The 13,920-nt window shown below is 36.5% G+C and overlaps 1 protein-coding gene and 1 pseudogene across 1 annotated transcript; both read right to left on the bottom strand.

Annotated features, from left to right (window-relative positions):
- Positions 1–369: 369 nt before the first annotated feature.
- Positions 370–1,308, bottom strand: LOC118838466 (olfactory receptor 52E8-like). Its single transcript, XM_036745778.1, has one exon. It carries the CDS (start codon positions 1,306–1,308, stop codon positions 370–372), a length of 939 nt encoding a protein of 312 aa, XP_036601673.1.
- Positions 1,309–7,743: 6,435 nt separating this feature from the next.
- Positions 7,744–8,254, bottom strand: LOC118836511 (annotated as a pseudogene).
- Between the last annotated feature and the right edge of the window lie 5,666 nt (positions 8,255–13,920).

Raw genomic sequence — 13,920 nt, 5'->3', positions numbered from 1 at the left:
GTGCAAGAGTCAAGTAAAATATATTTTTGCTAGTGGAAAAAATATATTGCAAAAATGACTTTATTCCTTTCTATTACCCAGTAAATATAGCAGGCTTCACTAAAGTATGCTTTGCATTTATTGGGAATATAAAATTAGTTCAATGAGTAGGATAATATGAGAGGCCTTGATAGCCTGGTGGTGAAAATAGACTTAATATAATAGAAAACTACTAAAAACATTGAGGAAGTTAGTTATATGTTAAATTTTGTGTTGGGACTATTAGTCTTGCAGTGGTATATAAGGTAAATCACAGAAGGGAGGGCTTCAAATTGGTGAAACTTGATAGAAAAAAATGGGAAGGCCTTTTTTCCCCCTTGTCTCTGTTCACTATGAATCTTTCCTGAAAATTCTAAATACTCGCTCGCGAATCTGCTTGGTTCTGACCCCATAGATTATAGGGTTGAGGCTAGGGGGTATGACCACATACATATTGGCCAAGAGTATATGGATGTATTGAGGAACATTCTTGCCGAAGCGATGGGTGAGGAAGGAAAAAAGTGCTGGGGAATAGAAAGCTAAGATTACACAGATATGAGAGCCACAAGTATTGAGGGCTTTGAATCGGGCATCCCAGGAAGGGAGTCTGAAGACAGCCCAGAGGATCAAGGTATAAGATATGGCAATCAGGATCACATCCAAAAATAGGATAGAGATATCCACCAACCCATATATGCTGTTGATTCTGATGCTTGCACAGGCCAACCGAGCAATGCCCATGTGCTCGCAGTAGGTATGAGGTATGATGTGGTGCCCACAGAAAGGCAGCCGCAGAAGAAGAAACACAAGTGGAACCACCATTAACAAACTCCTCAAAATAGCTAATGCTGCTATAATGCCAATAATCTTATTTGTGAGTATCATACTGTACTGAAGTGGGTAGTAGATGGCCACATAGCGATCAAAGGCCATGGCCACAAGCACGATGGTCTCCATGGCTGTGAACATATGGATACAAAACATCTGTGTGAGACAACTTGCAAAGATGATCTCTCTTAGATTGAACCAGAATATGCCTAACATCTTAGGGATGGTGGCTGTAGATAAACCCAAGTCAATAGTGGCCAATATAGCCAGGAAATAAAACATGGGCTGGTGAAGGCTATGTTCACTCTTGATCACTAAAAGAATAGTGACATTGCCCATGATTGCAACTAGATAAGCAAAACAGAAAGGGAATCCAATCCAGATGTGGAAATGTTCCAGGCCTGGGATCCCCAGTAGCAAGAAGTAAAGAGGGTGGAATTCAGTGTCATTGAAAAGAGGCATTTCTAGTGAAAACTGGAAATTTTGCTCATCAAAGATAGACTATCCATCCCTGTGAAGAGACTTGGACCTGGTTCTCCTTTGCATTTAATATCCTGTAGAAATGCAAAGAAAACATAGTTACTTCTTAAATAAACTATGTATTTATCTTTATAGATTATAAGCAAAAATGTACAAGCAGAAAGGAAGTAGTATAATACATTGGATAAAGGTCTGGCCTTGGAGTAAGAAGATCAGAGTTAAGGCTCTCTCTATAACATACACTAGCAATTTGACCCTGGTCAAATCTCTAAATCTATTAGAGCTTCCCAAACTAATGATATAAATGAAAGGCAAGCTGTTAATTTTCATTGGTGGGAGGAGTTTCCATACTGATATTCTAAAGATTGATGAAATCAAGGTCCAGACCCAAAGATTCCTATTTTAATGAATCTTCTCATACAAAGGGAGCATGCAAGGAAACTTAGATACATTTGGGATACATCCATAAAGGTCAAGAAATATATCACAACGAATAGCCATGGCAACTCACAAACTAAACTTGTGCACCACTAATTCTCAAAAGAATTCAATAGATTAACAAGAATTTATTGTGTCCACTATGTGCCGAGTACTTTACTAAGCACCTGGGATATAAAGAGCAAAATTAAATAATCATTAATCTAAAGAAGATTGTATTCTGTTTGAGAAGACATTTATACATATTGTATCTATAACAAGATACATACATGATTTGTGTGACACGGGAAGACAAATCTGGTATTCTTAGGGAGTTACACTTCTGCCACATCTGCTTGAATAGTCTCTCCTACAGAGGCTGTTAGCCTCCCATAGGGGCTAATAGATGTGATTACTGTTTCTCTCAGAGGAAAGAAAATCTCAGTGACAGTTTATCTTCTGTTGTACAAGGAGTCTGTGCACAGACTGAGAGTTTAACCATCACTAATATGTGACTATTCACTATATCTCCTGATAAAAGAACAGGGAAAAAGGACTAAGAGAACTTACATACTGAGAGAATTGTATCTAACCCCATCTTGAAAAGCACATCAAAAGAATCATTCAGAATAAATTGTAATTGATATCCTGAGAGAACTAAAAGGTAGGAATGTTTCCAGAATTAAGAAGTTATTAATCACAGTAATGATTAAAGGTTACCTTGACTCTAATCTTTCTTACAGCCAACATATTGTAAATATTCATTTATGTCTTTGTTTTATTCTCGGTTATACTGTTAACAAATCATAGCCGTAACAGTGACTGTGTTTATGTAAACCTTGAAGATGGGGGGGAGGGCAAGATAGAAAGAGATAGATGAGAAAAAGCTTATACCAAAAAAGTTTCTTTCATTTATTACATAAGTACAATTTCATAAGGTGGAGTAGGGACTAAATGATTAATCAACAAGAGATGTATTGCAAGTTTACTGATAATAAAAATTATATTGCTCTTAGTTTTGCAAAGTTCTTTCTAAATATTATTCCATTTTATTCTCACAATAACCCTGGAAAGATGAGGAACTAAGGCAGACAGAGGTATCAGTGACTTACCCACAGTCACACAGCCAAATAAATGTCTGATTCTTGGGGCCATTTAAAAGATTGTTCCATTTCCCGAATGGAATCCTATCCAATATCTCCCTCCAATGAAATTCATGACATGGTACCTTTGTTAGATATATATACTGATGGTCTATCTTCATTGCTTGTTGCATGCCCAAATATAGACAGTGCAAATTGTTCATCTGTTTGTTTGTTTGTTTTTTCTGGGTACAGCCTGCTATGAACCACTATTTTGAGTAAAATCATACAATAAAAACCACAGAGCTTACAGAAAAATAGAGTTAGGGTCAAAACACTCAAAAATTTTATCTGTGACACAATAAAAAAGTAATGAACCTCAAAAAAGGGTGTCTCATTTTTATATGTGTTGAATTAACAGAAGTGTGTGTGTGTGTGTGTGTAGAATGGTGGTTCATACGTTGTTTTACCCATGTGGGCAATAGGTAGATTTGGTGGACAGAGAGGAATCTCTTGCCCTTTACCTTCATCAAGGCAGATGTTGATTCCTGCCAGAAGGGAGCAGGAGGTTGAGGCCATTCTGTTCTCCTTGTAAAGATGAGGTGCTAAGTTAAAAATATATCTATTAGTGCAATGTGATTTGTTTAAAAAATAGCTCCTCAGTCCTTATTAAATAATCCAGACAATACCCTCACTTTATAGGTTCTAATAGGGCCATCTTCTATTGGTATCAAACTGGGTCTATGTCTCAAATAATGTATAATTTTGAGATGGAAAGGGCTCTAGGTTGTGGGCTGGAGAAAAAGCAATTGCTTTCCTCCCCATACCTCCCTCCTCCCACCCATTGTGCTGCCTATTGCAAGCTTGGGGGCCACATACCCAGTCTGTCCCCCCTAGCAGCAGTTCTCCTACTTCTCTTGTGACTAGCAATTAAGGTTGTTCATCAATCTTTCTGTGGTCCTGTGATTTTCATCTAAACTCCCCTGCATTACAAACAATAAGAATTTATTAACAGTGCTTTCTTCAACAACTATGGGGAAGTCCAATGAAATACTAATGCCCATTTGGAGAGACTTATGTGTGAAAGAAGGGGTTGTGGTGACTATGATTAGGGGAGGACAGAAATGTTAGGAAGCCATTTGTTTATTAATCAAAACGTAGGAAGAAAACTACTGAGCATATCAAATGAAATTCTGTCAAATGACACCTTGTCTGTGAGGCCTGTGGTTTAACAGAAAATAAAGCCCATCTCTGACTATCTGAATCCCCTCCTGGAGAAATGTTAACTACTTCTTATTGCCTTTCTAATCTAAACTTAGCTCCTTAAAGCTCTTTTCAATCTGGCTCTAGCCTGCCTTTTAAGCTTCTTTCACACCATTGCCCTTCAATCTCTGTATACCTGCCAAACTATCCCACTTGCTTTTCTTGGGGGAAGGAAGAAAACGAGCATTTATTAAGCACCAAATATGTGCTTATAGCAAATGTCACATTGGCCTGAATTAAGAGAAGCTGTAGAAAGGAAAACTGAACTTTGGTGTAAGAAAAAACTGCCTAACAATTTGATTCATCAAAGCAGAAAGGTCTGTGTTGGAATGTCATGGTGTTCTCTTTTGTTGAGGTATATGAGCAAACACTTACCAGATATTTCAAATAGTGAATTTTGGGGAGGGGTATGAATCAAAAACAATGATCCATGAGATCCCTTCCAACTCAGAGGTCTTGCTTTGGCTTCTTGTCTGACCATGGGCAGTGCATAGCACTTCTCTAGACTTCTGAATTTCTCTTTTTTGAGGTACAGTGTTGGAATTTATGATCTCTAAGGTCCTTTCTTGTTCTAAATCCCATAATCTTGAGATCTTATGAGGTAACAAGTGCTGATGGCCACAATTTTGTTTGAGGAGGTGGGGGTTAAAATTAAAAGGATAACCATGTAAGTGTCTATCGTTATTTCACAAACCCAAGGATAAATGGGTAACAGATTGACTAGCAAAATATCTAGCATGGTCTTCTTTATTGGAGGTGGGATACTAGTAGATCTCATGGAGATGAACTACATATTTAATAGGAGTGGGCAGAGCATCTGGCAATCAAGCATTTCCCCTGCCTAAGAACTCCACAACAACCTTTCTCTACGTATCTGTTTTGTGTCACCATGTAAGAAAATACATATAACCTTCCTCACATCTGTATCCATTTGTCTATCCTTATTTTCTTCCCCAGCTTCAATGCCCCTATCTACCAACACCTAAACTTCTCATCTACTCACTTCTCTCCATATTGATCACTCAATACGATTGGTGTTGGCTCCAGGCACATCCCAACTCTTCTTTTAGAATAGACTCACCAGCCTTCACCACAGTTCTGGGATCCTTTCTTTCAGACAGGACTCTGAGATGCTCAGCAGTTATCTATCTGAAGCTGATACATAATTAGTACAGAGAAGTGGGGATTTATAAAAAAAATCTGTGATCCCACAAGGAAAGAGTTATGATTTGGAGCCCCCTGGAGCTAGAGGTGTGCAAACAGGATTGCAGATTACCCAAGGGAGGAGTTCATTCTTCTCTTGTAGAGAACAGTGTTCACACAACGTGCCTCAAAATGTTCTGCTGGATATGACACTGCTGTGCCCCTGCTTCAGACTACCACCAGAAAGATCCTATCACATGGAACACTATCACAGGGACTACCTCCCTTCCAACTCCCATAGAGTTAATGGCTGGATTCTGGAGTGAGCTACCTCCTCTCCTGGAGCAATTGTTCCAGTGCTTGAATTGAACAGTTCCCTAGTACCTGTATTCCCATTGACAGCACCAGTGCCCTACCCCAAACAGTGCTAGAAACAAGGTTTCCTAGTTATGGCTCTGTTATGATATCAAAAGATAACTACAGCTAAATCTAATTAGATTAGGTATTGGGGAACTGCTCAATTTGAGCACTGGGACAATTGCTCCAGGAGAGGAGGTGGCTCGCTCCATTTATCATGGGCCTTATACATGGCTTGATAAAAGCAGTTATAAAAGACAAAATAGAGGAATGAGTGTAACAACAATGTTGCTAGCAGCTATTGTGGCTGTGTAAGACCAATAACACCAGCACACAGAAGGGCTGCCAACACAGGTTCTTTGATCTGCTTTTCTAAAGAAAGCAACTCAGTTTAATTAAACAAACTGTAACATTCACTTACTTCAGGGGAAAAAGTTCAGTCCCCTGAACTTCAGGGAAAATACAAACAGAAATTACAAGCATACATTATAAACAAAGCAAATAACACAAACCAGTCTATTTGTAGCAATACATAGTTACCGGAGAAGCACCAACATCTGAGTGGTCAAAGCTGGGGTGGAGCGCTGTTTCAGTGGCTTGCCCAGAGTCTTGTCACCAACACTCTCTCAATGAGTGTACCCTTAAAAGTCAAACACTAACCTTCTAGTACATATATGCTGTTCAGGAGCCTGAGGGCTCAAGGGTGTGGGAATGTTAGTTCATCAATCACTAACACCAGGGTATGGGAAAGTTGTTCAATCACTAGTACCACATTCTATACATTGTTTCCAGTCAATGACTCCCCATTGCCTTAGTGCTGAGAAACACTACAAGACAAAAAGATCCTACTTTACCTGCCCCATTCAAGCAAAAGCCAGACTCATTAAAGATGCTTGATAGCCTTAGCATTCCAAAAGAGAACAGCAAAAAAATCCTGCCCCGATTACCATTACAAGGAGTTTAAATATTCATGTGAAAAAGACATAGGAGTTTTAATGGATTGCAAATGAGTGAAAAGTGTGACATGGAAGCAAAAATGCTAATGTAATCCAAGCTTACATTGTATGAAACAGAAGGTCTATAATAAGGTAAGAAATATTTGGAATACAGATTTCAGTTCTAGGCATTTTAGGAAAGACACTGGGCAGACAGAGTGTATACCAATTGGATATTGACGGTATTGAAAACTTATAATAGGAAGATACATTGAAGTAGTTAGGAAAACAAGGACCCTTACTCTCCTAAGACGTCTGAAAAACTGCCAAATAGCAGAGAAATTGCATGGTTTTGTTTGAGGGCAGAAGAAGCAAATGGGTATAAGTTGTAAGGAGATATTTCTTTAAGAGGAATAAACCCTTCCTAAGAAACAAAACTTTTCAAAAGAGGACTCATATTCTTAGGTGGGTAGAATTTTTCCATTATTAGAAGCCTTGAAATGGTGTCTGTATTATCATTTCCAGGAATTTTTCAGTGGAAAAAGGTGATTTAATTTGAAGTCCATTTATTAACTGTGTGACTCAGGCTGTTATTTACTTTTTGAGAGTCAGTGTCAGCTATAAAATGGAATTGATAATACTTATACTGCATAGATGTTGTAAGTAAAACATTTTTAAAACGTTTTTTAAAAGAAATTTAACTTTCAGCAAGAACAACATGGTTTTAAGTTTATAGTTTCTCAAAATAGAACATGAATACATTAAAAGTGGGTGAAATGATTTCTCGCAAACCATCAATCCCTCTTATCTATCTTATCTTTATTATGTTGAAAAATATTCAACATAACAATAATAATAATTGACATTTAGTTAGCAGTTTAATGATTGTAAAACATTTTAATGTTTCCATATATGGCTCATGGCCTAGAGCCCCACAATTTCTGTAGTCATATTGATGAGGTCTGAGCTTAGGGATTGATACCACAAGGATTCACTTCTTATTGACTCATTTTCGACTCTAGGAAATAAGTACTTTTATTTTTTTTACATGAATAATCTGAAACTCAGAGAGTTACATTACTTACCTAGGATAAAAGTTGCTTATGACAGGATTCCTGATTCTAGGTCAATCTTCTATCCACTTTCCCATAGAACTTACTGGAATCCCTCCATGAATGAATTCAAGGGGGTTCATCTGTTTTTTTTTTCCTCTGTTGGCTTCACTCTTTTATCAGGAAGGTATTCATCACTCTGTCATGAATCTGTTTAATCATAATCTTATAAATGACCAGGTTGAGAGCAGGTGAGAGATTTGCCAGAAGGATGTAAATATAATGAGGGATGTTGTGGCGAAAGCAGTGGTGAGGAAAGAAAAAAATGCAGGATGAAAAAGAACAAGATGACACAGACATGGGAACCACAAATGCTAAGGGTTTTCAAACGGGCATCCCTTGATGGGAGGAGGAAGACAGCATGAAGGATTCTCGCATAAGAGATTGCAATCAGAACCACATCCAATAATAAGATAGAAATATTCTCCAGTCCAAATATTATGTTAACCCTGATGTTGGCACAAGCCAGTTGGGCAATACCCAGGTGCTCACAATAGGTATGAGAAATGATATGTTTTCCACAGAATGGAAGCCTCACTAGCATAAATACTAATGGAGTCACCATGTACAGACTTCTCAGGACAGCCATCTTTGCAGCAATGCCAATGATTTTATTCATAGGGAGTTAATTGATGGCTTGTTCAATTTCTTTTCCTAAGGCAAGGTTATTTGAGTATTCTATTTTCTTTTCTAATAATCTAGACAGTTTATATTTTTGTAAACATTTATCCATTTCACTAAGATTGTCAGATTTATTGGCATATAATTAGGCAAAATAGGTCCTGATAATTGCTTTACATTCCTTTTTATTGATGATAAATTCACCTTTTCATTTTTGAAAGAGGTAATTTTTGTTTTTTTTTCTTTTTCAAAAAATAAAATTATTTAATAGGTTATATATTTTATTGGGTTTTTTTATTACTCCTTGTTTTATTTCTTAGTTCAATGCTTTTTACTTTCAGTTTTATTAACAGCTCCTTTGATTTTTAGGATTAACATTTTGATATTTGATTGGAGACTTTGAATTTGTTATTTTCCTAGTTTGTCGTTGTTGTTGCATGCCTAATTAATTTATCTGCTTTTTTCTCTATTTTATTGATGTAAGCATTTAGACACATAATATTTCCCCTAAATAGCATTTTGGCTACATTCCACAAATTTTGAAATGTTGTCTCATTTTTATTATTCTCTTTAGTGAAATTGTAGATTGCTTCTGTGATTTGTTCTTTGACCTACTCAATCTTTAAGATTAGATTATTTAGTTTTCAATTAATTTTTAGTCTGTGTTTACTTTGCCCTTTATTGAATTCTAATTTAATCATCATCTGAAAAGGCTATATTTAATACTTCTGCTTTTCTATATTTGTTTGTGAGGTTTTCATGCCATAATATATGGTCAATTATTGTGAAAGTGCCATGTATAGCTGAGAAAAAGGCATACTCCTTTCTATTCCTATTCTCTTTGATCCAGAAGCCTATCATATGCAATTTTTCTAAAATTTTATTCATCTCTTTATCTTCTTTCTTATTTATTTTAGGGTTAAATTTCTCTAGTTTAGGGAGAGGAAATTTGGGTCCCCCAGAAGTATAATATTTTTATTGTTTATTTTATCCTGTAACTAGCTTTTACTTTAAGAATTTAGATTTTATACCATTTGTTGCATATATTATTAATGATGTTATTTCATTGTCTATGGTACTTTTTAGCAAAATGTAAATTCCCTGCTTATCTCTTTTATTAGATTTATTTTGACTTTTACTTTGTGAGATCATGATTGCCATCCATGTTTTTTTTTGTTAACTGAGCTGAAGCATAATAGATTTTTCACCTTTCCCTTATTTTTATTCTGTGTGTATCTATCAGTTGCAAATGTGTATCTTGCAAGTAACATATTGTTGAATTCTGGTTTATAATCCCATTCAACTATCTGGTTCCATCTTATGGGTGAGTTCATCCCATTCACATTAACAGTTATGATTACTACATATTTCCCACCATCCTTTTTGTTCATTTGTTTATCTCTCTCTCTCTCTCTCTCTCTCTCTCTCTCTCTCTCTCTCTCTCTCTCTGTCTCTGTCTCTGTTTCTGTCTCTGTCTCTCTCTCCCTCTCCTCTCTTCTGAAAAGACTATTTGCTTCTGATCACTGCCTCTGATAATCTGCTCTCCCTTCTATCATCCCCACCCCTTCAATTATACTTCTCTCTCCTACTTCTCTTTTTGGTAAAATAGATTTCTATACCCAATTGAATGTATATGTTATTCCTTCTTTGAATCAGTTACAATAAGAGTGAGGTTCAAGCATTGCCCATTCCCCATTTTCCCTTCCACTCTAAAAACTCTTCCTTGCATGCCCCTTTTATGTGGAATAATTTTCTTCATTCTACCTCTGTCTTCCCCCTTCTTCCAGTACATCTCTTTTTCTAGCCCTTGTTTTTTTTTTAGATCATTCCATCAAAGTAAACTCTTACTCATGTCCTCTGTCTAGATATATTCTTAACTATCCTAATACTGATAAATCTCTTAAGAGTTACAGTCAGCATCTTCCCATATAGAATGTTAGCAGTTAACCATATTAAATCCCTTATGATTTTTCTTTCATGTTTAGCTTTTTATGCTTCTCTTGAATCTTTATTTGAACATCAAATTTTCTATTCAGCTCTGTTTTTTTTTTATCAGGAATGCTTGAAAATTCTCTATTTCATTACATACTCATTTCTTCCCAAAGAATTACGCTCAATTTTTCTGGGTAGGTTATCCTCAGCTGTAATTCTATCTCCTTTGCCCTCCAGAGCATCATATTCCAAACACTCCATTGCTTTACTGTGGAAGCTACTAAATAGTGTGTTATCCTGATGGTGGCTCTACAATATGTGAACTGACCTAGTGTATTGCCAAAGCAATATTCACAGCAACTATGGTGATTATGAATATGTTGGCATAGTTCTGAATCACAGAATATAACAGACTTTCTATATGGAAGACAGAACCAAAACATTTATTCAAACACCGGAAAGCCAAATCCCAACACCAGAAAACCCAATCCATCAAAGCAATGAAGAAGTTTATACACATTATCACTGCAGGGAGCACCACAATCCCAAAGCCTTCCCCCTGCTCAGGACTTCACACAAACAAACAATCACAATCCTAGCTGCCTGCTTGCTTCTTATCTCTCCCTCTGCTTTAACTGCTTCAACCAACTTCCTCCATTCTCCTCCACCCTTCCTGCTCCATTTTTTCCTGTTCCACCCTTCAGCAAGCTCCTCCCACCACAGGCGTCATGTAACTTAAGCTTCCATGTGACTTAAGCAGGTCACATGGGCCTATTAATGGATAAGAAGATCTTCATTTACATTACCATTACACCTGAGAATTCTGGAATTTGAGTATAATATTCATGGGAGTTTTCACTTGGGGAACACTTTCAGGAGGTGATCAGTGGATTCTTTCTTTTTCTATTTTACTTTGTAGTTCTAAAATATCAAGGTAGTTTTCTTTGACAATTTCTTGAAATATGATTTTTAGGTTCTTTCTTTGATTGTAGCTTTCAGGTAGTCCAATAATTCTTAAATCATCTCTTCTGGATCTATTTTCCAGGTTAGTTATTTTTTCTGATGAGATAGTTCACATTTTTTTTCTATTTTTTCATTCTTTTGATTTTGTTTTTTTGTGTCTTAATGTCTCATGGAGTCATTAGTCTTTCCACTTACCCAATTCTACTTTTTAAAGAATTTTTTTCTTAAGTGAGCTTTTGTGCCTCTTTTTCCATTTGACCAATTCTGATTTTTAAAGAATTCTTTTCTTCTATGACTTTTTGGGTCTCTTTTGACATTTGGCCAATTCTATTTTTAAGGGGTTATTTTCTTCAGTATTTTTGTGCCTCTTACGAAGGTATTAACCCTCTTTTCATAATTTTCTCAAATCATTCTAATTTCTTTTCTCAATTTTCCCTCTACCTCTCTTACTTGATTTTTAAAATGCTTTCTTTAAAGCTCTTCCAGGAATTCTTGTTGGGCTTGTGTTCAATCTACATTTTTTTTTCTTTAAGGCTTTGCTTGTAGCTGTTTTGACATCATTGTCTTCTTCTGCATTTGTGTCTTGATCTTCCCTGTCACCATTGTAGCTTTTTTATGGTCAGGTTCCTTTGTAGTTTTTCCCTTCATTTCCCCAACTATTTCTTGTCTTTTAACTTTAAATTAAAGTTGGACTCCACTACCAGAGTGGAGAGGGTACTATCTAAGCTTCAGATTTTTTATGTTGTTGCCATCTACCCATCTGAAACCATCACATCCACCAAAAAGGCTTCAATATCAGCCTGCACAGTCAGCTTTTGACAGAAATGGAAATCCATTGAAATTTTTACCTGCTTTGTCTCTGCTGTGGCTATTCATGTATAGAATGGATGCACCAGCAGAACCCGCCCAGGTTCCCTGCCCACATATGGTAATTGTATTTTGGAAGATAAGGGGAGAGAATGAATGATAATTCAGCAAATTGAGGACTATAGACATAGTATGAGCATACGAAGGTAGTGGTGATGGTAATGTGTTATGGTAAAGAGAAAGAAGCTTCAAAAAACATAATGTAGACTCTTTGAATGCAAAGACTATTTTTATCCCTTTTTGTGCTCACAGTTTGACAGCTGATTATAATATAATATATAATGTAGTACCTGAAACATTTAGTAAATCCTTGCTTAATTGAATTAAGAAATGAATAACAAAGTAATCTCTAAGGAAAGAAGAATAGGGAAGGGAATACTTATTTATATAATGCCTACCATGTGCCTGGCACTGTACTAAGCATTTAAAAAAATATTAGTTCATTTGATCCTCAGAATAACTCTGCAAGGTAGGTGCTATTCTTTATGAGGCAAAAAGAGGTTAAATGACTTGGCCAGCTAATAAGTTACTGAGGCTGGATCTGAACTCAGGTCTTTGTGATGCCATATTTGGCACTCTACCTACTGTGCCCCACAGCTTCCTCTATAATACATGACAATGATTCCCATGGAATTTAATCAATGAATCAATCAATGAGAAAGTCCCACTCTATGATAACAATAGCTGGCATTTATATAGTGATGCCAGGCACTATGTTAAGCACTTTATATTTATTATCACATTTGATCCTCATAACAGTCCTGAAATGCAGGTGTTATTATTATTCCCATTTTACAAATGAGGAAACTGAGGCAAGCAGAAGCTGAGTAACTTGCCCAGGGTCACACGATTAGTGTCTGAGATAGATTTGAACTCAGGTCTTCCTGACTCTAGGTCCAACACTATCCACTGTGCCACTTAGCTACACATAGTAAGCTTGTGATGTGTTTATTAAGTGATTATTGACCAACTTTCAGGCACTGTACTGGAAGCTAGGGGTATAAAGACAAAAACAAGTAGTCTTTTGGCTAAGTTCTGCAACCCAGGGGTCCTCCCACCCCTTATCAGAGGTTCAGTCTCAATTTATACATCCTAATATAACAGTTCTTCCCTCCCATCTCCTCTACTTTTACTTTTTTTTTCCTCCTCTCATTATATGCCCACTTCTCTTATTTTTTCTTTTCTCTTCTCTCCCTGATGATTTGAATGTAGACACCTTTTTCCGTCTTTTTTTTTAAATTAACTCATCATCTGTGACAAGAGAGTTCTAAATTTCTGTAATTAGTCCAATGTAGCAGACTGTGTGCTAAGTGACATTGCCTATTTTAGTTCATTCATTCATTCAACAAATATTTACTAAGCATCTACAATGAACAGCTTGGTGTCAAACAAGCAACCCACAGGCTACATGCAACCTGAACCAGATTAAAATGTAATTGGGAAATACTTAACTAACTAAAATATAATAAAATATAGCTAATATTAATATGTGTTTGTCTAAGTCAATATGTAACCCACAGGGATCCATATACACAGTTTAGTGGCCCTTGCTTCTATGTAATTTTGACACCACTGATATATAGAGTGCTGATGTGGGAGAGATTAAATATATTAAATCATGATTTCGGTCCTTACACAATATACAGTATATTAGGCATAAGACACAATCATATGTGATTATAATACAAAACACATATGAGAAGGGCTCAATTTGTTTAGATGAATGTACTGTGACAGGAAGGAAGACAGGAAGAAGTGACAGTAAAGAAGGGAGTAAACAGTGAGGAAGGGAGTAAACAGTGAGGAAGGGAGAAAGGAGAGACCTGGATATTTCTTCTGTCCCTGTGGGAAGCTGGTGATGAAAAAAGATTGATTGTCCCAGTGGCCAGAGGCCACAGGTTG

This window comes from Trichosurus vulpecula, chromosome 2, assembly GCF_011100635.1.
Source record: "Trichosurus vulpecula isolate mTriVul1 chromosome 2, mTriVul1.pri, whole genome shotgun sequence".
NCBI lineage: Eukaryota > Metazoa > Chordata > Mammalia > Diprotodontia > Phalangeridae > Trichosurus > Trichosurus vulpecula.
Note: the sequence above shows the minus strand (reverse complement) of the source record. Positions and strands in the feature narration are given on the sequence as shown.